This window comes from Fonsecaea pedrosoi (genome assembly GCF_000835455.1).
Source record: "Fonsecaea pedrosoi CBS 271.37 unplaced genomic scaffold supercont1.3, whole genome shotgun sequence".
NCBI classification, from domain to species: Eukaryota; Fungi; Ascomycota; class Eurotiomycetes; order Chaetothyriales; family Herpotrichiellaceae; genus Fonsecaea; species Fonsecaea pedrosoi.
In genome coordinates, this window is record NW_013550613.1 from 260544 (window position 1) to 285459 (window position 24916).

At 51.8% G+C, this 24916-nt stretch overlaps 12 protein-coding genes across 12 annotated transcripts; 3 read left to right on the forward strand and 9 right to left on the reverse strand.

Annotated features, from left to right (window-relative positions):
- Positions 1-2575: 2575 nt before the first annotated feature.
- On the reverse strand, positions 2576-3208 carry Z517_03960 (uncharacterized protein; the record flags this gene model as incomplete). The annotated part of the gene is made up of 1 exon (XM_013429291.1): positions 2576-3208. One exon carries the CDS (start codon positions 3206-3208, stop codon positions 2576-2578), a length of 633 nt encoding a protein of 210 aa, XP_013284745.1.
- Positions 3209-3288: 80 nt separating this feature from the next.
- Positions 3289-4947, reverse strand: Z517_03961 (uncharacterized protein; the record flags this gene model as incomplete). Its single annotated transcript, XM_013429292.1, has 1 exon — positions 3289-4947. The coding sequence occupies one exon, from the start codon at positions 4945-4947 to the stop codon at positions 3289-3291; it is 1659 nt and encodes a 552-aa protein (XP_013284746.1).
- A 77-nt stretch (positions 4948-5024) lies between these two features.
- On the reverse strand, positions 5025-5689 carry Z517_03962 (uncharacterized protein; the record flags this gene model as incomplete). The annotated part of the gene is made up of 2 exons (XM_013429293.1): positions 5025-5245; positions 5332-5689. 2 exons carry the CDS (start codon positions 5687-5689, stop codon positions 5025-5027), a joined length of 579 nt encoding a protein of 192 aa, XP_013284747.1.
- A 398-nt stretch (positions 5690-6087) lies between these two features.
- Positions 6088-7311, reverse strand: Z517_03963 (mannose-6-phosphate isomerase, class I; the record flags this gene model as incomplete). Its single annotated transcript, XM_013429294.1, has 1 exon — positions 6088-7311. The coding sequence occupies one exon, from the start codon at positions 7309-7311 to the stop codon at positions 6088-6090; it is 1224 nt and encodes a 407-aa protein (XP_013284748.1).
- A 712-nt stretch (positions 7312-8023) lies between these two features.
- Z517_03964 (uncharacterized protein) lies at positions 8024-11503 on the reverse strand (the record flags this gene model as incomplete). The annotated part of the gene is made up of 2 exons (XM_013429295.1): positions 8024-9754; positions 9842-11503. 2 exons carry the CDS (start codon positions 11501-11503, stop codon positions 8024-8026), a joined length of 3393 nt encoding a protein of 1130 aa, XP_013284749.1.
- Positions 11504-12218: 715 nt separating this feature from the next.
- On the forward strand, positions 12219-12692 carry Z517_03965 (uncharacterized protein; the record flags this gene model as incomplete). The annotated part of the gene is made up of 1 exon (XM_013429296.1): positions 12219-12692. One exon carries the CDS (start codon positions 12219-12221, stop codon positions 12690-12692), a length of 474 nt encoding a protein of 157 aa, XP_013284750.1.
- Positions 12693-12835: 143 nt separating this feature from the next.
- Z517_03966 (uncharacterized protein) lies at positions 12836-14694 on the reverse strand (the record flags this gene model as incomplete). Its single annotated transcript, XM_013429297.1, has 3 exons — positions 12836-13650; positions 13711-13820; positions 13886-14694. 3 exons carry the CDS (start codon positions 14692-14694, stop codon positions 12836-12838), a joined length of 1734 nt encoding a protein of 577 aa, XP_013284751.1.
- Positions 14695-15785: 1091 nt separating this feature from the next.
- On the reverse strand, positions 15786-17458 carry Z517_03967 (uncharacterized protein; the record flags this gene model as incomplete). The annotated part of the gene is made up of 2 exons (XM_013429298.1): positions 15786-15914; positions 15980-17458. The coding sequence occupies 2 exons, from the start codon at positions 17456-17458 to the stop codon at positions 15786-15788; spliced, it is 1608 nt and encodes a 535-aa protein (XP_013284752.1).
- A 1974-nt stretch (positions 17459-19432) lies between these two features.
- Positions 19433-20914, forward strand: Z517_03968 (uncharacterized protein; the record flags this gene model as incomplete). The annotated part of the gene is made up of 4 exons (XM_013429299.1): positions 19433-19532; positions 19665-19726; positions 19925-20019; positions 20122-20914. The coding sequence occupies 4 exons, from the start codon at positions 19433-19435 to the stop codon at positions 20912-20914; spliced, it is 1050 nt and encodes a 349-aa protein (XP_013284753.1).
- A 131-nt stretch (positions 20915-21045) lies between these two features.
- Positions 21046-22165, reverse strand: Z517_03969 (uncharacterized protein; the record flags this gene model as incomplete). The annotated part of the gene is made up of 2 exons (XM_013429300.1): positions 21046-21208; positions 21825-22165. The coding sequence occupies 2 exons, from the start codon at positions 22163-22165 to the stop codon at positions 21046-21048; spliced, it is 504 nt and encodes a 167-aa protein (XP_013284754.1).
- A 1546-nt stretch (positions 22166-23711) lies between these two features.
- Z517_03970 (uncharacterized protein) lies at positions 23712-24212 on the forward strand (the record flags this gene model as incomplete). Its single annotated transcript, XM_013429301.1, has 2 exons — positions 23712-23895; positions 23950-24212. 2 exons carry the CDS (start codon positions 23712-23714, stop codon positions 24210-24212), a joined length of 447 nt encoding a protein of 148 aa, XP_013284755.1.
- A 197-nt stretch (positions 24213-24409) lies between these two features.
- Positions 24410-24859, reverse strand: Z517_03971 (uncharacterized protein; the record flags this gene model as incomplete). The annotated part of the gene is made up of 1 exon (XM_013429302.1): positions 24410-24859. The coding sequence occupies one exon, from the start codon at positions 24857-24859 to the stop codon at positions 24410-24412; it is 450 nt and encodes a 149-aa protein (XP_013284756.1).
- Positions 24860-24916: the final 57 nt, after the last annotated feature.

Sequence of the window (24916 nt, forward strand, 5' to 3'; positions counted from 1 at the left end):
CTCATTGGCAAGATTGGAGTAGCGCAACGACGACTCCGGTTCCTGTCCAGCCCACCACCTCTCAATGGCAAGATTGGACTCCTGCACCTGCCCCAGCGCCTGTCGAGAGCACTCCATCGCCCGTTACCAGCTGGGCTGAGTGGTCAACTCCTTCGGCACCTGAGTTTAGCACCTGGGCCACTGTCGCCGTGAGCAGCAGCACATATGCTCCACCTCCTGCGCCAGTCGTCAGCAGCAGCGTCTGGACAAGCGTCGCTCCAGTCGCTAGCACTACTGCCCCTGCTCCGGTAGCGACGTACACCGGCGCAGCTAGCAGCAACAACAAGCCTGCCGTGGCGCTCCTTGCCGGTATTGTTGGCTTGGTCGCCCTGGCATAAATGTGAATGATCAAACCGGCTCTCCAGATACTGGGGAGTAGCGAGAAAGGTTTGAAAATCAGAAGAAAAAGCACATCTTCAATTCATCTAATCACGTCTTCTGTCGATTCATCTCAGGTCGACATGCTGTATGTAGCATGCGATCAGTGGGAGGAAATAACGACAAATGACGTCGACCCTTTTATTGTTTCAGGCACTCGAACAAAGAGTCCAACTTTGTTAATTCCTGGCTCATCCCTGGAACCAGACCACGGCCATGAGCGTACGATCCTTCAAATGACTGCAAGAGATATGAGACACACTCCTTACGACATAGAAAGAAAGAGAAGAGAAAACCCACGCTCCTTAACGACCAATGTCAAAATCATGCATAGTTTGCACAGCATCTATTTGTTGGAAGGTGCCTGTTGCTTTGAAACTAGTATCTCCCAGCGCATGGGGAGGGAGGGTAGGGAGGGGAACGGAACTGGGTTGGATTATATGGGAAGATGGGATGGTGATGATTCCTCAAGGGAGGAAATTGTAGCCACCTACATGACTAGGCTCATTGAGTTTAGTTTCTGCATATAGCTCCGTCCGCCTGCGGTATAACCCCCGTCGGAGAGAATTGGTAATCAATATATATATCGCTCTTATATATCTCCGTGAAACGGAAAGGCGAAAGACAGTAGCTTGTCGTTACCATTCCATTTCTTTGATCCTCGAAATCCAATGGAAACTGTTCTGCCTTGTCTCTGTTCATCACTACTTTCATCTTATCTTGTTTGGCGGAAACCCTAGGGAATGTGAAAAGGGTCAACAAACTCGACGTTGCTTAGTCTACACGCAGAGAGTGAGTAGAATAGAGGCGCTGTCGCCGATGAAGAAAGGAGCTCTCAATGCACGCGGGCATAACACGAAGCTAGAGATCGGCGTTGAATTTAAGTATACCAATTGAAGTAGGTATACCGAGCGTAGGCTACATATGACGTAGTTGGAACTAAGGATGTCACCGACGTACTCCAATATGGCACCAGTAGTTGTTACTACTCGGTGGCTCGGTGCCCGTCGCGCGTTGCCAGCCCAGCGTGCCCTGTTGATAATCTCGACATGTCTTCATTGCTGTCGGCACCTCCTGCGAGCCTATTTTTTGCCTATATCGTTGATGAGTATGACGTTATGATAATGAGTAGATGTATCTTACGCTGGGCTTTGATTACCTTAAGTTGCTTCATTGCGAGGCTAAAGAAGGTATCTCCTAGGAGATGGGGTTAATGATCCGAATCCTGTATCTAGTGTACTATACTTACCTATTTAACGAGCGGTGGGCATTTTTAGATGACGAGAATCTTGTTCATGAAGGGGCGAAGTGAAGAATGAAGCGAAGAAAGAATAAAGAGAAGGAGGATAGTAACGGGGGGGAGTCCTGTTACAAGGACAGCGAAGAATTGAAGAATTGAAGAGCCCTGAAAGAGGGGAACGAAAGAAGAAAGAAGGAGTAATAACAGGCGGAATTCCTACCATGAAGGTAGAAATCTAAGAAAGTTGAAATTAAAAGGTGAGGTAAAAGTGGCAGACAGAAGGGAGGATAAGAGGGAGTATTCGATGCGCAAGGCTGGACTCAGTACCAACTAATTGGGACTTGTTGAGGTAGGTCTTGGCGTCTTGACTGGTCATTTGCTGCCCTCCTCGTCCAACACTTGACATTGTAAATTGAGTACGAAGAGGGACAAGAGCTTCCTAGAGTACGCCTTGTTTCCTATCCCCTTGTTTTGATTTGGTTGGACGCCTATTCCAATGTATAAAATTCTCTCAATGGTCCCCTTCACCACCTTGGTCATGTTTGATCCTGGAGTGCCTCAGCGATATTGTCGGTGCCCGTTCCCTTTGTGCTGGAAAGTTCTAGCACGACATTGAAAAGAAAAGAGTCCATTGGGGACAACACATGAACAGGACGAGAGGGAGATGGGGGTGGACGATTCGAAATCCTGAGTGTTCGTTCCTGCTCCATCTTGCGCTCAATTTGTTCCACTTCCGCCTCGATCTGCTCCTCTTCAGAGGGCCTCTTGAGGGGCTTGGTGTTTCTCGGCAGGCTGCCTGGTCGTCGAGGCAGTCTCCCCAAGCGTCTCGAAGTTGCTCATAAGGGTCCCCGAGGCAGTGGGACAGGGAAATGTGCATTCGACCCACAAGGCTGTACTCGGTACTTGTAGACTGGGAGGTTAGCAGTCCATGGCCGCACGGTACTCTCTGATTGCCTCGTCAAAGGGAACATCTCTAAAACGTTCCACCTCCCCATCATCCGGATGCAGTGGCACTGGCCCCGGCCATATCGACCCCCCATCGCGTGGTCCTATTTGATAAAATCGCCTGCACTCCTTTTCATCAGTCTTGTTGCAGCCAAACAACTGCATCTGGATCACCGAAGGTCCTAGGCCATTCGGATCTTTACGTGTGTCGACCGCCCTACGGTCAATGAGCGCGCGTATCAATATGCGATAGCTGTAGGCGCAGAATTTGTCTGAGTACTTCTTTGTATTGGCAAGTTTCCACAAAAGCTCCAGAGGTGTGCCCTGTGGACCAAGTTGATTGATATTCACACCTCTTTCCACAAGGACGTCAATTATTTCCATGGTATTATCCGTCCCCTGAGAAAGTGGTCTTCTTGCGATATAGTGCAGTACACCTCCCAAAGGGCCGCAAGTGCCATCGACTTGGACCCCCCTGTCAATCAGCATGACGAGTGTCTCTTGTGCGTCTCGTACGAAGTTTTTCTTGGCCACAGGGTTATCGCTAGCCTCATAAGCGAAAGCTAGTAATGGCCAGCACACGTTGTTTTCCGGGTAGTCAAACATCTCGGGTAGATAGAGTCCTACCTCGTGCCGGTCATGTTTCAGCGAAGTAATGTCTCCTGGATGATATTTTAACAATAATTTCAAGAGCTGGGGTAAGCAATAACCGATCGCTGCCGTAATTTCAATATATTCCACGATCGGACACTGTTGGGGATATCGTGAATTGCCAGCGCCCATATAAGCGAGAACTGAGGCTTGACGGCGGCCTTCTTGAGGATTCTGAGAGCCTTCACAGAAGCATATGCCTTGCTTGGATATATCATCCTGAGGAATCTGTGCACAATGTCCTTGGAGTATTTTGTCACTTGTCTCTCTTGTAGCTCTCGCGCAACGTCTTCCACAAAACGACCCATGCCATGAACCGCAGCAAGATGAACAAGTTCGACCTTGAAGTTGTCCGCTTCCGAATGATGCCGGAGCCTTCGACAACGAAGACACTCGTTACGGGGGTCCGGATGCAAGTCTAGAAAGAAAGAATCGGCGAGCGTCTCAATTAATGGATATGACGAGGTCGCCGACGGCTTTTCGTAGCGACTAGCATGGTCGAGTATTTTGAGGCTGGCATAGTCTAGTAATAGAGCTTGCACCATCAGCTCGTTCAGTGGCTGTTCGTTGGTAGATCCTGGCTGGTCAAACTCGTCGCCGGTGGCTTCTGCAGAAAGATCCCACTCCAATGTAGGATATCTTGGCCATAGATAGGCCATCTTCGATTCCCTATCCACGACCGTCTGCGCACAGATTTCAATACATGTTTTATCTCCCAAAGCTGAGTTGTAAATATCACCAAGGACTTCCTTCCAGCCATCTCGGTCCAGGTAAGTTCTCACCGTCCGATGAATCAAGCGTGGCACTCTGCTAAGCCACCAAATTGAGTCAAGGCGTACTCGTGCCTTGAGAATTTCCACTGTGCCGCCCGTTACAACCAACAAACGTTTCAAGAATTCAATCTCACCACCTTGCGCAGCTAAGAGTGTGACACTGTCGGGACGCAGTGATGAGGATGGCGGAAGATAAGAGATGGCGATCTGTAGCATTCTTGATGAGACAGTGTTGAGTCCGTAGCAAATCAGCAGTGAAAGGAGGCCCGCCAGCTTTCCCTCATCTGAAGGACAGCGCTGGAATATGCGCGAGTAGATTTGTTGTAGCTCTGGTGGCATTTCTTCCAGTCTTTGCATCAACGCGGCAGATTCCAACCTCTCGCCACGGGTGAGTCCTTTAATCAACTCAAATATCGCGAATCTTGCCCACAGGAAGACCCCCTGTGACCTTTGTGCAACGGTATCTGCTAAGGTAAGTAAAATAGACGGGAGATATCGCTGATCAGAAAAGAATTGTTGGAGGACATGTAGGCCAAACATTTTGATAGCCTTGAAGTTGAGAACTTCCATTTTGAATGAAGGTAGCCCAGCAAAGGCATCCGGAAAGGGTGGGTCAGGTCGGCTAGCAAGACAAATTTTGATCTTGTCTCCCTGCAGGGCTTTGACGAAGTTGCAGAGTCCGCTCTGTTCACCCTCGTACTCATCCAGACCGTCCAGCAGAATCATCAAATGTGAACAGCTCCGATTCCCTTCAAGGAGTGCTGTCCTCAAGACACCAATAGGTAAGGGCTTCGCAAAAGAATGATCAGTTTGTTGCTGAGCATTGCTAGTGACGATTCTCGCAAGATCCGGGACGGCTCGGGAGACATTGGGGAGGTCCTCGCATAATTGACGCAGCAGAGACCGAAGGAAACCCTCCATATTGTTGCCAATCGCACTTCCAGCTCGAAAATCGAAAAAGAAGTGAATGATCTTCCAGGCCTTTCCATGAGAGTTGCTCAATATCTTGCGGGTATCCCGGCGTTGCGAATGTAGTTCAGGAGTGTGCTCTTCCCGGAAGCCGGCTTCTCATATATCCAGAAGATAGAGCTATCGTGCTCAAGCCAAGTTTTGAAAGGTGTATCCCAGATCCAGGTGAATGTTTTCTCCGGCGTGTCGAGGTCACTCAGTTGTTGTTCGCGACTGCACCTGTTCGTGAAATCGAGGGCTTCCATCAGAGCTATGGGAGATGTCAGTGTAATCAGGACTCGAGGGGCCAGTAGCACCCTCGATCCTTTGGTGAAGCCGCCTGCGAAGTGTTGTCACTTGTCTGCTGTGGCGCTTCATGTTTCCGGCCAAGTATCTTCGAAAGCACATGTCTTCTTGACCCTGTATCAGCCCGCTGGTATTGTGACGGTGCTGCCTTTGAGTGACACCACGTCTTGAAGGGGTGTCCCATCAGGTCGTGGACAAAGTAGATATCCGCGACGATCTGCGCAGGATCACTTGGGCACCATAGCTCCGTGATGCCATCGTCCAAGATATGAGGAAATGGATGCTGGGCCGGTGGGTTGGTCCCAGGCGTAGGTAATGCATGTGCTGTTTTGGTGGTCTCTGAAGTGTTTTGAAGTTGCAGGCGGTCGGGATCGACTCGTGACTGTCTTCTGCTCCCATCAGAGGCCATTGCTTAGGGCCGCGAGCCACACAGGTTTGGACGAAGCAGGAGCCGTCTCGGTTTAAGAGGGAGAGCTGAACAGGCAGCGGGAAGAGTGCTCACCTCTCTCACTGAGGAGAAGGATGAGGCTGATCTGGCCGCCATGTAGTCGACGGTACAAGGTAGGCTGAACATCTGCAGCCACCGCAGGCGCGTGGGCGACCATCATTGGTTTGATGAAGGTCCCGGGATGTTGGACTCGTTAAGTGGTTAAGTGGTCAGTGTGGCTTGGGGACGACATGGGTTGCCAGAAATGCCTAACCAACGCAGGCGAGGCACCGTTCACCTGCACAGCTGCAAAGCTCATCCAGTGGTGGCTGCCATCTCCAATCAATACAATAACTTACAAAAAAGAAAGAAAAAAGCTCTTATTCTGCGTACGCCCGATACACAACCAACCTATCGTCCGCAACCATGTCAACGTCAACGCCGTGGCCCAGGAAAAAGATGCTCCCCTCTTTCAACTCATATTCCCGTCCACCGCCATTCATTTTCCCACCCCCGTCTGTGACTACCATGATACTTGGCCCCGCGATACCTTTGACCACTTCCTTCTCGCCGCCTGACAGCTCCGTGACAAGCATATTGAACTCGCTCATCGGCGGCTTGAACTCGTCCGTCTTGCCGTTCTGACTCTTGTCGCTGGCTTGTCGCTTGAGGACGGGCTCTGATGGGTCGTGTTGTTTGAATGTCAGTGACCTGGCGAACAGATCGACTGAATCGCGATCCGCCCTTGGACAGAAGCCCGTGTTGATGACATTGTTCGACCTCGCCATGCACTCGACAATGTCGCCCGAGAGGTAAGCGTGGATGCCATCCGCCGGGATGTACAGTGCTGAGCCCGCATCCAATACCAAGAAATTCATACAGATCAACGCCACTAAATTCCCGTTGTCCTGCTTGCCATATTGTTCCTGCAACCTTTGGGCCAAATCGAGCACATACCCCTGGTTCCCAAACTGGTCCGCCCGCGTCGCCAATAGGCCCTCCATCGTGTCTGCGACGACATCTTCCTCCGCCTTCAGCATGTTTGTACAAATCTGCCGCAGCTTCTCGTCATCGCTCAAGGTCAAGCCCTCGATCGTGGTGGGCAGAAATGGTTTGAGAGATTCCAACTTCATCAATTCCTGGATGTCTACGAGGGGCTTGAACCCGACAAAAGCCTCGAATCTGGACAGAGCGACGGCTATCTCGGGCTTGTGGTTGGGATCTGGGAACTGGTCCGGGTTGTCCTTGTGCAGCTTCTCCGACAGTTTCTTGTCCGGGTGAATCTGCAGCGGGAGCGCCTTTGCAATGGACAAGATCTTGGGGAGGAAAGGCAGGTCGGGCCCGAATTTTTCGTACACATGTTTGCCCACTAGCTCCTCCTTGTGCTGTTTCAGGATCTCTGCCAAATTCTGGCCTGTTTCGAGCGAGAAGGACGGTAGTTCCGGGTATGTTCCCATCCACATCTCGGCGTACTCCTTGGAGTCGTCGAGCTGAAAGTCGGGATTCGTCTTGGAGCAGAGCCGGGCGGCCAGTGACTCGCGACCCTTTCTGCCCCAGGGGTAGTTGTTGCAATTGCATTTCAGCTGGATCACCGATTCGACCATGGCTGTGGACTGTGAAGGAAGCACGAAAATCCCGAGAATGAAGTTGAAGGACTGCTATATCTGGGTTGGGGGGGGGGAATGGCATCTCACTGTTCGAATACATACCCACCTAGAACTTCTTTTTCACTTGTACTCGGTCGCCATCTTGTCATTGTCATTATCATGATGTAAATTCGCCTATGATGTCAGTTCTCAGCCATTGCTCAACCACAATACGGAATTTCAGTCCGTAGGCAGCATGGGATCGTAGGGCTTCGCGACGAGTGGAATCTTCGAGGTACATTATTTAATTCTGCTGTGAGGTCTCTGGCAGTTCTCAGAATGGAGCGTTCGCTGCGTCAAGGACTTGACCGTTTTATAGTAAGGCTCAGTTGACGCAGAGAAATCAGAGATAGAGTCGGACCAAAATTGTTCGTCTGACAAGGTACAAAAGGTGCAAAGAAGAGGAAAGCCACCAGAACATAAATTGTCAGACAGAATAAAATCCACGTGTATCAGTCCGCCCATAAAACAGCCCATAACTACATAGATACCTAATATCACATCTAACCTGGTGAAAAAGTCCTTTTCCATTCAATCATCATATCCTTTTCCAAGTCGTATCCATAATACCAACCGATCAGCAACACACCGGACGAAGACATCACAAAACCCCACCCTAATGACCAAAATGAAACGACCAACGCAGAACATACATTTTCCGTTTTTCTCCTCAAAAATTGCGGTAATACTTCGTGTCCAGGCTAGGAGACGGATCCAGTGTGCCCAAGTTCTCATCGCCCAATCTGATGCCAAAGGCTAAACCATCTACAGAGTCTTCCAAGTCCAGGTCTAGATTGGCACCCGAGAAGTCCTGGAATGGCATATTAAGAGCCTCAAAGTTGATTGCCGATTCCGGCACTGGACTCACTTCTTTCGGGAGTTCCGGTCCTTTTCGCTTGCCCCTATTTCTGCCCACTTTTGATGTTGGTTTAGCTTTGGGCCGTGTCCCAGATGTAGACGCCGAAGAGGACGCTGATGCCGATGACGAGGCGTGACCAAGACTACCATAGCCCGAATCGACCGAGGAGGTTGTGGAGTGCTTCGGTTTCAGCTCAGAAGCTCCTGTCAATGTTCCCTCGGTGGAATCTTTCAAGCTGGAAAGCTTGACCGGATTGAATTCTGTGACTGACGGAGCTACTGCTGTTCCCTGCATGTTGTTGAGCTCCTCAAAGGCCGAGGCGAAATCAAAGTCGAAGTCAGGTGACACCGTGTCCGTCGATATAGCCAGACCGAGCTCGTCTCCATGGCTCCAGCTGTTGCATTCGTCGTCATACCGGTCATTCTCTGGGTTAACAGCCAAAGGAATGGGGAAGGTCACTCCAGCCGGCGACTCTGCCACGGTCAGGACCTCCTGAGCAGGTTCTTGGGTATCGAGCTTGGGTGCAGTCCTAGCCGGGAAAGGACGACTGAAGCTTTGGCGATGACCTGGTAGAAGTAAGTGTGACTCAACCCCTGTCCTGCTTGCGGAACCAGGCCCATGGATGGGTGAAGGAGGAATGGAAGACACCGGTGTTAGAGAGATTGAGCTACGTCGAGCTGAACCCGGCGGTTGGGCCGAACAGGGAGACACTTCAACAGACGGATTCCCTAAAGAAGGACTGTTGACAGGCCTCAACCTCTGGAGTACTTCAGTCATGGAGGCTCTCAGCTGCTCACGGATGAGTTGTCGCGCCTCCGCTGACTGAAGCCACCCCTGACCAGGGACATTTGTGAGCTGATCCAGGCGAGATTCAAAGACTTCCCCTAGAACATCCATTGTGTCCTGGGTTTCCGCCGGCCCTGGACTTTGTGCCGAAGATTCACCCGTGTTGTCGGCGTATGGGCTTGTTGGCTGTGGTAGTCCCGGAAACAGTATGCCGTAGATTGTGTACCAAACCTGCTCAGGAGTGCTGGCCGGTCGTTTACGCCGAATATCGTTGTACTGTGCCTCGTCAAACTTCTCTGGGAATGGGCACTCGACAAGTGCACAGGGTGCTGTCCCTCGGATATGTTGGTCTAGTTGGTCCTTGCGGTCAAACTTCGTATAGCACCGCATGCAGTGGATGCGGCGCCAATGGACCCGATAGAGATGCTGCTTGAGTCGCGAGATGTCAGGCCAGTATCCACTTGAGCAGCCTCGATAATGCTTCTCGTGCGAATTCTGTTCCGAATACCTCGATTTGTCAAATCTAGAGAAAGGACAGGCGAATAGTTTCTCGGGCATCGAATCGGGGTCTTGTTTGATCTTCTTCGGCGTTCCTCCTGCAGTGTCCTCGTCGTCTTCGTCGGGGTCCTGTCCGCCGCTGCTTGGCGTACGCTTTGGCGAGGACTTATGCTTCGAGCTAGTGGAATTGGACGGTGAGACCATCGCGGATCCGGTGCCCGCTTTGCGTTTGGTGGCATGCGTTCTTATATTGTTGTTCTGGGAGGGATCATTAGAACAAAGATGAGCTGCAAGAAATGGCAGGGTAGATCTACGAAACGAGTTTAGCTGAGGGAGAATACATACCTGTGACAGATCTTGGAACTGTGCACCGAGTCCGGCGGACAGTTCCGACATTTGTCTTGCAATTGCTGATTGCATATTGAGAGTGAACATCTGCTGTTTCACGTGAAGAGCGGCCTCCTGTTCTCTGAGAGAGGCCTGCTGCTCTCGCACAGCGGCCTCTCGTTCTCGCAGGGTAAGCTCCTTTTCCCGGAATACCATATCTTGTTCACGTCGACGGAAATCAAGCTGTTGCGCATCCATAGATCTCTGGGATTGGTGCATGCTCCGGTGTTGAGCTTCATGTGATATCTTCTGTTCTAGAATATCGTTGTATGCCCATGGACTGTCTGCCGAAATCGTTGCCTGGGTGGGCGACTCAGTCAATCGGTTGTGGTGAGTAGGGAAATCCGACAGATTCAACCCCCACATGGCTGTGGCGTATTGCTGTACTTCTGAGCGAGATTGTTCGCTACTCATGTTGGCGACGTCCACTTTGTGGGGGGCCATTGGACGAGAAACACTCCGCACCCTTTCCGTAAGGTTATGGCGACAGCTCCAGCCGGCCTGATCACATGAGGAACACAGTATGCGGTCGCCATTGTCGCAAATCGAGCAGTGGTAGTAGATCTGGTGCAGACGAATGGGGCTCTGACATGAGTCGCACCGCATGGACCTTGGAGTCGTAGGAGCATTGTTCGCTCTTGCATCGTCGTTCTCGGTAGGTGATAGCTTGTCCTTTTCTTTCAATGCGTGAGCATCTTCTAACAGAACGACAGGTTCGTTCTTCTGGGTCCTCGTCGAGTCTTGAAACGGCGTATATTGCGGCAATTCGGCCGGAAGCTCAGCAATTTCGGCGGATGGCGGGGGTGAAGGAGAAGGATTGAGATAGTCCCGGAACTCCTGTTTGCTGTCGAAGTCGTCAAGTGTTGGCGGATCCGCTCTATCTCTCCGAACATGACGACTGAGTTTGTTCAACGGAGTCTTCAGGCTGAAACTCTTGACTACTTGTGAGGCTATGCTCTTCGTGCTCTTCGTGCTCTTTGTGCGGAATGGGATCGAGTCTCCTCTGGTCGTCGCCCACCTCCGGGACGCAGCAACTTCAGCAGCCAGCGCTGCGCGGCGCAATTGGTCCTCCTCTTTTTGTGCCTTGCGCAGCTCCTTCTCCTCTTTTTTCATATGCTTCCTCAAACGCTTCTGGTATTTGCGTTGCTGACTGAGAGTTTCTACCCGTAGCGGGGGCCGAGGTGGGCACGGATCTTGAAGCTCGGAATCGATGTCCGGTGTCCATGATGGCGCTGACGGCGGGACACACGGAGGGCTGATTGCAGAGATAGGTGACCCTCTATATAAACTTAATGAAGCAGCTTCTGTCTCTCGTTGTATGGTTGACAGGGAGTTGAGGCTGTTTGACCGATTGAGCGGACAGGGCAAAGGGTCTGAGGCGGGGATGTCGTGGAAATGCCCCGGGCGATAAGGATAAGGAAGGGTTCTCGTTTTGCGTAACACTACCCGATGCAAAGATCCCACTGCATCTGGAGGAGTCCACGATTGTTTTGACCGTAGAGCTTTCTGTGTCTGGTCGGCGATCAGGAGTTCTTTGATATCATTGGTATGCTCCTCGTGGGTGCTGATCCGCGCCCGAATATCAGGCTGATCCCGAGTGCGGAGAGCCAAATCAGCCATGTTTTGTGAGGAAACGGGATTGTTCTGGTACGAAAAGACTCAGGTCGTGGCGAGACTTGGTCTCAGAGGTGGCAAGACGATGGCAAACACATTCGGGAGAAGGAATCGATCATGACTGAGGCAGCAGAGCTGCTGTCAAGGAGACAAGAGGACATTATGATGGAGCTTTGTGAGAAAGACTCACTTTTGTTCAATGAATGACATGGGGCAGCCCAGCAGACAGCCTGCCCGCAACTGCCTGCAGCCGAGTGCTCCCCCCGGTCAAAGGACAAAGGGCTGCTGTTCGTTAGGCGGGCGTGCCCAATGGGCATTCCCAGTAGGACAGTGTGGCCCATCAATCCCGCTGCCTGTGCGATTGGCCCTTCTCCGTCCCGAACGGGGCGCCTGAGGCTCCCAAGCCACGATCAAGCCACAGAAACACCTCGCACCAGCCATAGTGCAGGGTCGAGTCTGCCTTGCCCAGAGGGCCCTAACCCAGGCAATGCTAGCGGGCGAGGGAGGAAACTCGATGTTTTTCTGTATGACAAGTGAGGGAGAGCACATCAGCACAGTCGTCGCCGTCAGACAATTCTGATTTTCCTTGGATCGCCCGCCACGGCTTGCCATGACGTGCTTTTCGTCAGGGATTCTCTAATATCTCTCAAACAATTGTTCGCGACTGAGCAGCTACCGCTGTGACATCTTTCCCCCAAGTCTTCCGTCTTCCAACTTCACCATGGAAGCCGCCGCCAGAAGATTCTTCACCTCACCGTACTTTGCCGTGGTCGGCGCAAGTCAAGATAAAAGCAAGTTCGGGTACAGGATATTGGCGTGGTACCATGTCTACTCGCTGCCGGTGACACCAATCAATCCGACTCGACCATCTATATCCCTGCCCTCCAAGACATACCCCACTGTACCAACGGTCACGGCTCTTCCTCACCCGTCCCAGACGGCACTGTCATTTCTCACGCCGCCTGCAGTTACGAGGAAAGTCCTGGAGGAGGCTAAGGCGGCCGGAGTGAAAGCTGTGTGGCTACAGCCGGGGAGCTTCGAGGACCAGGACCTGGAGTACGCCAAGGAGAACTTTGAGTCGGCCGTGGGAGGGTTTGAGGATGGCACGGTGGGCGGAGAGGGCTGGTGTGTGTTAGTCGACGGTGAGAATATGCTGAGAGCAGTAGGCAGGAAGTTTGAGAGGCAGAAGCTGTAGGCGAGGAGTATAGTTGGTATTGGGCCATCTGCTATATTATGACCAAGAGATGTCAGACGGGTGCAAAGTCGCACAATAAAAGCGACGCTGTATTGTCCTTGTCTTGAGACGCGCTGTTGTTGCACCTCCGCCCTAATCTTGGGCTATATCGTCCGTGTCACACTCTTCCGCCGATGTCCAAAGTCAAAGTTTGCTAGGGCATCTCCTTCCTCAACCGTCGCTACTCCTCCTTCAACCCGGGCATTTCGCAACTCTTCCTCGGTGATTGTCTTGATCGGTCCTTGGAACCAGTGCATAGCACCCCATACGGGGAAGAACCATCCCACCAAGCTAATGACTGTGATAATACCAATGCAAATAGGCGCATAGTTCAGTGTCTCCGCGTCCACCGGGTACAACTGTGGCAGGAGAAGGACTGCAAAAAGGAACAAGATGTATACCGTGGCTATAGTGGCCAGTGGTGCAGAGAGCTTTCCCAAGTTCCACTTCGCCGGTACAAACGACTTGCGTCCCACTGTCTGTCTCGCGATTATAGGGATCAGATACGAGAAGTTGGTGGCGATCGTGGCGGTAGCCGTGATTGCTGAGAATGCGACTGTGGAACCAATGACGGCTGTGGTGATGGCAACAGACATGCAGAACACGAGCAGTGCGGCATTTACCGCCATCTTGCGCTTGGAGAGCTTCCTGAAGAAGAAGCTGAAGGGGAGCACCCCGTCGCGGGAGATGGCATAAGTAACTCGCTGGGCTGACATGAAGCAACTCGCCGTCGCGCACGTGCTGTCAACCCAGAGCAGCGAGAGGATGGCGACCGCACCGTTCTCTCCAATAAGTTGAACGAGATACTCCGCCCAGTTATTTGCATAAGTTGCTGAGATGATACCTTCAAAATCTTGCATGCAGAAAAGAATGATGATGAGAGTAGGCACCGACAAGATCCAGGCCGAGAAAGTGGACACTGCAAATAGCTATGAGTCTCCATAGTCAACAACCCCAGGAGAAAAGGAAATAGACTTACTGTAGATCCCTTTGGCGACAACGGTGGAAGCTTGCTTTGTTTCTTCAGCCAGATGTGCAGAGGCGTCGTACCCGTAGAAGACCCAAGCTCCAAACAGGACGGAAATGACCCTTGTAAAACGACGTCAGTTATGAGCGAAAGAGCGGCGCATTGATGTCCAAATGCTGTAACTCACCAACAGTACCCATCTGAGGCCTGCTTCTTGTCTCCCAAGTTGATGCCGTTGTAGAACAAATCAAACGCCCCGTGGCTGCTGTTGAAATGCTTTTCGGAAGCCTTGATTGGAAACCAGATCCAGTACATGAAGAAGAGCGAGAAGAAGATTGCGACCGCAAAGCGGAAATAGTACTGGAGCAACTTCGAGTTGTAGATGTTTGGAATCATGGCAAAGATCATGCCAATGCTCGTGAGCAGCCACAAGAACCAGCCCTTGTGGAGAACTTCGGCGTCAGGATATTTTATCATCAAAGCCGAGACCAAGAAGTTGGTAGAGCCTTGCTGGACCCCTGGAACTATGGTAATCCAGCCGGCAAAATTCCACCATGCTGTCATCCAGCTGAGGAAGGGACCATACTTCTCTCCACCTAGACGGTAGCTCCAGAAGTAGATGCCGCCGGTGGTGGGTAGCGCAGCGGCCAGCTCTGCCATGACCAAGCTCACGATGCAGGAAAGGCCACCAACCATTGTCCAGTTTGCGAATGCTGCTTGTGGTCCTCCGGTGTACATAACCCACCCAAATAAGACAGGAATTCCAGAGATGAAGTTCATAGAAGTGAATGTCGCTGCCCAACTCTCGAAGAAGCCCAGGGATCGAATGAACTCTTGTTTGTATCCCAGGGTGGCAAGATGGTATTCATCGTGGGTGAGAACGACACCGACGCCGACGTTGTCGTGGGCGCCATCTTTGATGGAGGGCGGATCAGATGGAGTGGATGTATCTTTGACATCCATCTGTGTTAAATCTTTCTCAGCTGTAGAAGCCATGGTGAGGAGGAGGACGAGGAGGTTAGATGGTCGGAGAAATGTGCGAGACTTGCATCCTGGAACTGCCGTTGATCTTCCATATGTAGTGACAGGACCCTGACGACTCTCGGAATGCAACTCTTTTCGGACTTCTGCACTGTTGGAATAGCTCGTCGAAGGTGACAATGATGATCCCTATCAGAGGTTAGCCTGCAGAAGTCCGTTATCAAGGCAGCCAGCCCTGGCGGAGGGCTTCTGCAGAGACGCCATACCTATTGAAGTTCAAAGATGCGGAGAAACAGCCACGACGAGTTGTTGGAAGGAGAAGACCCGCGTTGGTGGCAGAGGCTAGCGAGTCTTATCAAGCTTGATTCAGCGTAGCAGATTCTAGGCCTGGTTGGGGTAATGAAACGACCAGCCACTGATTGTGGTGAATGGAAGAAGGCCAATACCGCAGCCTTTGATAAGAGTGGTCGAGAAGGCGACATGGCTTTTGCACTACCGGCTGTCATCTTTGGCCATATCTGCATAAAATCCATGCGCAACGTGTTCAAGGGAACCAGCGTGCCGGGTCTGCCACGTGGGATGGAGAGAGTTCGGAACAGGAGGAAGATGGAGATAGAGCCGCGAGAAATGGCCCTCTGCCAAAATTGATGGTTACAGGCGCAGCGTGTGGTACTGGTTTCATCGATGGAGAAAAAGGGTTGTGGATGATAACAATGGAATTTGAAATCGTGATTCTTCTTCGCCTGTCCTTCTGGTAAGTTACCCAGATAGGCAGGGACTTACTCACCTTGGCGGCGAAGCCTTGGCGTTGTCACATCTATATCAGTCGCGTCACAGACTATCGTGCCTATCGACTGAGCATTTTCACCCTTTCTAGCGCTTCATCAAAGGCCATACTCACCACACACCGAAGTGGAAAGGATGAGAACCAGACAGCAGATTGATACACGATCCACCCGGTGGAACAAAATATTTGTCCATCATCTCATTGCAGCTTCGGGGCTAATAAAACCAACTATACGACTTTTGAGACTATCAAATACATAAAGGGTGTGTGGCGCCTGAGATACTACTCCTCTACAAAGTAGTTATATCGCCCACGGCATCTACCTTCCCGTCTTCTTCCTCTCCAGATAACGCAAGGGAAAGTAGCAAACCACTGTGATGGCGCCAGACATGTAGATACCGACGTCACCACCGAATGGTCCGAATTTGGCAGCAATAGGTCCGACGTACTGGAAGACACCTGTTAGCAACTACTTCGGCCAGATAGGAACATGCGAATATCACAGTGACTTACCCAAACTTGCGCCATACCGGGCAGACCACCAGCCAGATATCCTGCCAGCAGGGAGAAGACAGCCGCGGCACCCCATGGCAGCTTATCAGGCATATCCCACACTTCGAGGTTGTACCCTTCACCCGATCGCTTGCGAAAGAATTGGTCTTCAATTAGAAGAATGAGGGTGAAGGAGATGGTCCAGTAACCCAGCAAGGACACGAAATCTGAAACAATGTTGGACAGATGGTCCTTTCCAGCAATGGCGAGCAGCGCCACCACCAGAGCGACCAAAAAGGACCAAATAAATCTGGGTACAGCATGGAAGTAGTGACCGAGAAGTTGGATGGATAGACCGGAGGAGTAGTTGATGGCAATGTTGTTGCCCAAGACGCTGAAGGTGAGGATAACCAGGCAAAATTTGGCCCAGCCGACGGGATGGTAGATCTCGCGCAACAAGCCGCCCAGGCCGTGGTTCTCATAAGCATCCGAGTAAGGAGGATATGCGTTCAGGATAGCGGCGTTCCCAATGCAGGAACCAATGACGGTCACGAAGACGGTTGGGATGGTAATCCCGGCCAGGGTCAGGAAGAAGATCTTCCAGGTCTTTGTGCTTGCAGGGTAATTGCAATAGTAGTCGGCGGCGATGGAGCACCAGCCAGAAGAGCTGGAGAAGCAGATGGCCATGAAGCTGAGCCACGAGCCAGCAATCTCCAGGTTTGAAGCAGGGAATCCAGGTGCATTGGGTCCGACATGCGGCGCTGCCTGACCGATCAAGACGCACAGGAGAATAAAAGATACAATCCAGCTGTACTTCTCAAAGGTGTGGATGATGGCAAAGCCAAACACTGAAACCACGTAGGACACGATGGCGACAATCACGCAGCCCACGGCGATGGTCATTGAGTAGTCCGAGACAGCGCTGAGCATTTGACCAGTAATGACCACATTGACCACAGCAAAACCACCGCCAACTATCACATTGAGAACACTGCAGAGCTTGGCTCCCCAGAAACCAAAGGAATATCGAGATGTGGCGATTTGACGAAGTCCAGTCTTAGGTCCCAGGGTACCAGTATATGCCGTGCAGAGCGCTCCCAGGATGGTGCCCACCACCACCGCTGCGACCGATTGGCCTAGGGTCAAGCCAAATTCGGGTCCCAGCACGCCGAGCGGGAGGGTGCCAACGTGGCAGGTCATTGAAAACCACATGAAAAAGGTGTTGATGAGGGCAGGCGGCCGTTTCTCTTCCTCGGGGATACGATCGATCCCCTGGGTTTCGATACCCATCTTTTCATCGAGCCATGTCTCGCCCCTGCTCAGCCACCGAAGAGGGGCGAGGCTGGTCTGAATATGTCTTGCTTTTGCTATTTCATATGCTGGAGTGACACTGCCATGACGGACTTCGGGCTCGACTGCCTCGTTGACCTCGGGGAGCTTTTCGATGTCGATATCTTTTGACGGCGCTCCAGAGGAGCTGGTTGGCTCAATGGCGGCCATTTTGTGACGACAAAGTATGCCTGGTGCCTCACGGGAAACAGGGTCGTCGAGCGAAGGCAATAAGAGCAAGGTAAGGAACGAGAAGCACTCGGTCACACAGGGCCGGAGACATGAGAAATGGACGACCAACAGCCATTAAATATAGCAGTGACGCTACTGTAGATAACAGTCGGGCACGGTAGTAGACACTGTCCCACACACCAAGTATTGCTTCGCGAGCTTGATCGTATCTTAGCTCCGTCAAACCCTCCACTGGCGATAAAAGGGCTGCCGTTCAAACGGGCGTGTCCCGTTCCGGAGGGGTGGAAATACGACTCTGCATCTCCACAGAAGGATGATCTCGAAGATATTAGCGAGTTAGAAACGCGGAGAGCGCCGATGATTGCACCGGATGGCACAGACCAGAGATCAAGTGGGAAATGGCAGGCGAGCCTTTGATAAGGGCGATCCAGTCATGAGCCTGGGATGGCAGGTCAGCGCCACATCTCCGATGCTGCAATTACGCGGGCCATGGTCTGCCTTTGGGAACAGGTCCGGTTACTGGCGTCGTTGGAAGTGCTATCTCGCAAGTCTCGAGTGTAGGTGTGCAATCTTTCTGCCACTGAAAGGGCCACACGAGTATTTGTGTACTTGTGCAGAGCTTCGCGAGGGGTTCTTGCGACAAGCGAGGTGCTGGGAGTCTTCCTCGATTCTAGAGTGCCCATTATGCGTGACAGCCGCCTCTTTGACTGTGCATTGTCAGACTGCGTCCTCTCTCACCCCCTTTCTCAGCTGCGCTCAGGCCCCGATAAGTCCGTCAGCATTTGGATACTGTGTACTTTGTAGTATTGGGTTCGCCTCGATCGCGCAGCAAGTATTTGTTTGAGGAGGTTGCTTTACTATGTTAATTTGAAAGATGAGTTCGGTGGGCTCGATGTGCAAAATGGGCCCGGAGTTCACACGGGGCTCAGCGTCGCTTTTGTTACGCCCTTACTTACTACTTATTCATGGCCTTCTCTTACCTACGAGTGCACCCATTCCTTGCCTTGCCCACTCGGCACCTCCCAACCGGCGCATCGACTTGGTTAGTCATCTGGGCGGCGATAGCTTTGTCAAATTGCAGACTGCGCCCCCCGCACCCTGTCGCCCTGCCTACATGCCTACGAAGTAAACAGTGCTACTACTCGGTACCTAGTCCTTCGTTGAGTCGCGAAATCTTGTAGGCATACGACGAGTATTTCACCGCAGCCCAGGTGAGATGGTATCAAGCACGGCGCCGCTGGTAGGAAAAGGGAGTGTTCTTTTGTCGTTCCGGACACAGGGCTAGACATCGCTACTCGCTGCACTCAAAGGGAGAGATCAATAGTGGTGCCATCCAGGTGAAGATGAAATGGAGTTCCCACATGAAAACAGGGTTGAACTTGGCCACAACACCAAGCTTGCTCAAGCTCATCTGGGCATTTGCTTGGATGTAGGGATGACTGGTTCTGGGCTTCTAAGCGACCTGATTCCTGCAAGCCCAGAAAGGAAGAGGCCGCCCGAGACTTTAGGAGTCGGAGACTAGGGGGAAAAAGGAAGTTTCGGCCAGCCCCGAGACGAAAGAGGGAGGCTGCGGGTGACACAAGGATTTACGAGAAGTGAGAACTTGAGGCCAACGAGGGAGAAACGACCTTCCTTATCTATGACCATTATCGCGATGTTCTACTTGGTAGATTTCTGGCCCCTATCAATGAGGATGGTCATGATCAACCATTTCACCTTCCTACGATGTAGAACTGATGCTACCTACCATAACACCAGAGTATTCGCTAATCAAGACATCCTCTAAACGAGCACCAACTCAGTACTCGTATGTCTCGCCGGGTACCGAGTAACACCTCGTGGCACCCTTGCACTTAGAATCGCTAATCAACGTGTCAACCAAGACCGCAGGACTAATCTGTCTACCTCTACCTGAAATATTCCCTGCGGACAACAAGAAACTGCTAGACCGCTATGGCTATCGCCACCGACATCCCTATCATCGACTTTACCCAGGCTACCTCGTCGCCGGAGGAGGTGGCTAGAGACCTGCTCAGAGCATGTACTGACTGGGGTGAGAGCCCGCATCCTTTACCACAATGCACAAGGCAGTACTGGCCCCCGTACTCGTACGAGTAGTGGTACTTGGCCAACATATTGTGTGGTCTATACTTACTGATTGCTTCTTCTGTATCATCAACAATAGGCTTCTTCTATGTCAAAAACCATCCTATACCGCAAGAGGCCATTGACGGTATTTTTGACCTAGTAAGTATCTCTCCTTACTTGATCTTCTCTTGATGCAGACCAGTCTTGTTGTTACTTTCATTCTCCCCCAATCGATATAGATATGTAGGTGGACAGCGCAAGAACTCCTGCCTCTTCGCCCGTCCAAGCTCTTGTTGTTAACTTATAGATGACCACAATCCTATTGACTATTCCATCACACTTACAAGATCATTGTAGCAGAGACGGTTCTTTGGTCAACCGCTGCCCGTCAAACTCGAAGCCCCCTACGTGGCATCGAAGAACGCCGGCTACAAACCCGCCAGCTCGTACGGGTGAGTGTGTTTACTGGCGTTACCCTCCCTTCCATTTTTTCTTCTTTTTCTTGTGATAAAACAGAGCAGAATCACAATGGTGTGACCTGACGACCTCCCCAGAGCGGACGCCAGATTCACCGATCCTCGCGAAGCCATCAGTATCAACAAGTGGCCGACGCCCGAGCACGCCGCCGCCGCACCCCTCCCTCCCATCCTCTCCGAAGCACGCCAACAGATCTTCTCCTTCCAGCACCAACATGTCCGTCTCTTCACGAAGCAACTCCTCGAGCTCATCGCGTTGGCGCTCGACCTCCCTCCCACCACGTTCACGCAGTACCATGGACCGCAAAAGGAAAACTATGACAACTTCGAGCTGATGCATTACCCGCCCGTCACCACGCCCTCGTCGGACACTGTCGGTGGTGTGATTCCTACAACATTTCGCATCTCGCCCCACACAGACTGGGGTACCCTGACTCTTCTCTTCCAGACCACCGTTGGTGGTCTCGAAGTCCGCCCGCCCAAATACACTGCCCCAGACTTGTCGCTGGACACGGAGACGTGGACGCCAGCACCGGCTCTGCCCGACCTGATCCTCGTGAACATCGGCGACATGCTCGAGTTCTGGACCGCTGGCAAGTTAAAGAGCACTTGGCACCGCGTCGTCCCCACCGCCACGGAGGGCGGCTTGGATCGGTACACGTTTGCGTATTTCCTGCATCCGGACAAGGATGCCGTTCTGGTGCCTATGCAAGGCATGCAGAAGCAGGGTTGGGTGCCGAGATATGCCGGTGCAGGGAGGACGGCCGAGGAGCATATCCATGCTCGGATCGAGGGCGTTCATGGTAAGAATAAACTAAAAGGCGAAGATAAGGCCCTCGGCCTGTCAAACCACAAGGGAGTGAGTGCTTGAAACTGGTGCGGCCGAGGTCGGACGCGCGAGCATCAATGCACTCGAGTAAATTCTTGTAGTCAGAGCCACTGATGAAGGCCATGGGAGATCTGCAGTCAATAGCAAATATGCACAAAAGCACTCGAGTTCCATCACAACCTTGTGACCACGTAGTCGGAAGGGATGCTTAGAATCGAACCGTCATCGAACCGGTAAGTCTTGAGATAGGGCTCAACGCAAGTTCGTATAAGCATATTCTGGATATTGTCGATTCCTGATCCTATAAAAGATCGGATGCTTTGCCCAAGCCCAAAACTGGCCAACCATCCATGCATCTCTCCATCCTGACGTTCTCCAGCCACTCCAACACGGGTACATGATATCATGCTTCCAGTACTTGACTGCAGGGCTTTGTCAGTCAGCCAGGTGAGAAACGCATCACGAAGACGCTCTGTCCTAGCTCCTGCAGTGTTCGGGAACGTCGATCTCCTCTTGGTACGTCCGACCCAGGCGCGAACTCTCCAACGTCGGACCAGTCACTCAGACCAACATCTCTTGACCAGTGTCTGGAACGCCTACTATGTCCAGGTCGAGCTTCTGCGTCTCCGGTCTTGTAGACCAGACGCTGTCATCCTTGCATGACTGGATTTCCTTCGGTTTGAAAGGATGTGGCTTTAGTGTAGGGTTGGGACTCTGGACAACCGGGTGTGTTTGGTATCGGTTTGTAAGCAATCCAGAACAGCCGTGTTGAAATCAGGCCTTGGGGAGGAAAAATCCTTCCGTCACTTCCACGACGTCTTCGATTTGCCTTGCTCTGGGAACATATGATGTATCCCTCCTCATGAGCCGCTAAGCCGCATTCAATATCGATTAGTGAGACTACTTCTGATGCAGCATGAGTGTCACACTTGCACGCTCTTAACGTCCTTACCCCCGCAATCTCCTAAGACTTCTCGAAATGCCGTCGAGGTGGATATGCGGCCGCTTTGAGGTGAAACCCTTGCTCGATTTGGCATCCTTCCCTGCCTCCATTGCAGCACCTTGAAAGCATTCGATTTGTTTGGCTTGCCAGGACTGCCAGCGTTGCTGATTGTTGGAGCGTGCCTGCATTTGTTTGGTGAGTTTGGAATGCATCTCTGACGACGAGCAGGCCAAGGTTGACGAAGTGGTGGTGCTTCGGAGAGTGTTGACCGAAGATAGAGAAGAAGAGTGCGGTCGGCCTGGGGTAGTTATGGCAGGTCTTTCGACACCGGTCGATGAGGGAGAAGACATTATTTATTGAAGTGTAGGTCTGGGGGGTCGATTGATAAAGTGTTGGCGTGTTATGTCGATCAGATATGCTGCGATACTCCTGGGACGCGAGATGCCTAGAATAAGTGAAATCTATCTTCACCACCGTAGGATAAGGAGGATTGTGTGCTGTCTGCTGAGGGGCTCGGATACCCAGCTGGCTTCCACTTCGCTTCTATATCAATGATTGCAGAAAACATGGGGCTAAGGAGAAGGACAGCCGATTGATCCCAACGTGCTAACATCAATGTGACTGGCCGAGTAAAAGTCCCTACCTTGTGGATGGATCAAGGCCATTGACGCATGCAGGGCTAAATGATAACGTTGCAGCGTAGATTGTCAAGATATCACGCTTCTCCCACGTTTATCCACCCGAGCATGTTTGAGGCTGTGACATAGGCTAAATGGGGTGTGGGATCTGTTTGGGCCATTGATACCAATCTCGGACGATCATGTGAAAGAAAGGAAACTCGAGGATCGAGAGCGAGACGGACCCCATAAGCGAAACGCATGCTTGTATTTGACGTTCGGTCTTACCACCGGGCCAGTCAAGGGAAATTCTAGACCATACGCATTTCTTGTACGAGTCGACGACTTCGCGAGTTAATTCCGAGGGCGGCGTGACCTCATGCTCTGGTGAATGAAACCCTCCTGGTATTGGACCACGGGTATACCCAATCAGGAACTGTGAGATAATTCATGGTTGAGGGAATAAACGGGTGTGATCCCGCCATGTGAAGTTGTGAAGAAGAGATTGAGGACTTGATTGCCACTGGACAGCATATTAGAAAACGATGGGCCGGAGGTCGCATTCTCGCAAGCTCGTAGACAGTAGAGGAACTTGGCGGCCAAGGAGTTGATCAGTTGACGCCCTGTTGGTCTGTTCAAACTGCGGAAACCACCTAGGATGAGGCAGAAAGCCGTGCTGCGGAGTGTGTCCAAGACCAGATGAGCCTCGTCTTCCGGTTGCTGCCCAAGAAGGAGCAGAAGATTTTTAGGGTTTGCATCGTCATAGCAAATGTGATTTTCATGCTAGGGAGTCGAAAAGGAGGGGCTCGAGGTGGTGGTGAATGAGGCTGGCGACCGTTGCTGGGAGACGGGGGGGCGTTGAAGTGGGTTTGTGGTCGAGGGCCACGCAGGAACTAGTGTCAACAGAAAGGAGCGTGCACGCGCCATCTTTACTTCAGGAGAGACCTGTGTTGTCTTCCACCTTCTTCAACACTGACCCTGAAACCATTTTCACGACTCAAACACCAAGAATAAATTCGATTCAGCAAAGAGCAGTCGAGGCTTGTGGAAAGGAACACACTTCTTTGGGAGAACTCAGATTTGGAAGATGGTGAGTTCTTTCCTCCCATTCGCCCAGGAAGTTTCCGCAGAGGACCAGGGCGATCTCACCCCCCCCCAGCATGCTTGACTAAACGCTCAATTGTCGTCCACCAACAAACAAAGACACGACACCATCTCACGAACTTTCTCCCTCTGCATCTTCCCCCTCTATCTCTGTTTTCACGCAGAATTCTTCTCAATGGCTAATTCTCAATCATCTGCCACACAGACTTCTACCAACTACAAAGAGGCCTTCTCGCTGTATGACAAGCGTGGCAATGGCCGTGTTGCTCTCGAATCGCTCGGCGACCTCCTGCGCGCCTGCGGCCAAAATCCCACCCTCGCTGAGATCAGAGACCTAGAGAAACAAGTTGGGGGCGATTGTAAGAAAAATCAGGGCCACTTGATAGCAAACCGGGGGCTAACATTTGCCACAGTTGACTTTGACTCCTTCAGCAAAGTGCTCAACCGACCTGGTGGCTTCCGAGATCCTGGCGAACCAGAAGAATACTGTCGTGGCTTCCAAGTGTTTGACAAGGACATGACTGGCTTTATTGGGGTGGGCCAACTGAGATACATTCTGACGAACTTGGGCGAGAAAATGAGTGACGAAGAGGTGGACGAGCTGCTGAAGGCCGTCGACACCAGTAGTGGGGAGATCAACTACATGGAACTCGTCCGAACGATCCTGGCCAACTAGGCACTTCCTTTTACGAGCGTATGGTTTACGGGCATGGAATCCAGTGTATCGTTTTTGGTTGGCGCAGCAGTGGTCAGGATACCACCACCATTGTCCTGTTTCTCAGGCACAGCACCTGAGTGCATTCTGGCAGAACTTATTGGTTCAGAGGGTATCTCAGATGCAAATAAACACATGAATTCTGCACAAACAGGCAGTTATTTCTGCTCCGCCCAAGATGGAGTCTCTGCTTGTTTCCCTTCCACCATGTCTTGGGTACCGAGTAGTCCACCAGGCAGCAAATATGCTGGCCTTGGATTCCCTTCTTGTTTCTCAAATTGACTGTCATCGAGATTGTATCCTATTACTAACTTGCACCGAATGCATCTCAAGAGGGTTCTCTTCTCGAATCCGTCTTCTCTGCGGATCATGACTGGTCTTCGCTCTGGCGCCACATTGAGAAGCACCGAAGTCGCGGGTTTGGATTCTAGCATCTCTAGGCTCTCCGCTCGAGTAATGTCGACAGGCGGAGCTAGGATCAGAGCGCCATCTTGAACAGGCTCATTGCGACGAGGAAGGGAATTCAGGTCATGCGCGGTGGCGAGAACGAGGGTCGTGCATAGGCAGTGGTAGGTGCGAATAGGCGACAACGGCGATCTGTCGGCCATTGATCTCAAACAGGGGCTGAAGGCTGTAGGCGAGAGAGGAATATGTCCTTGACAGGG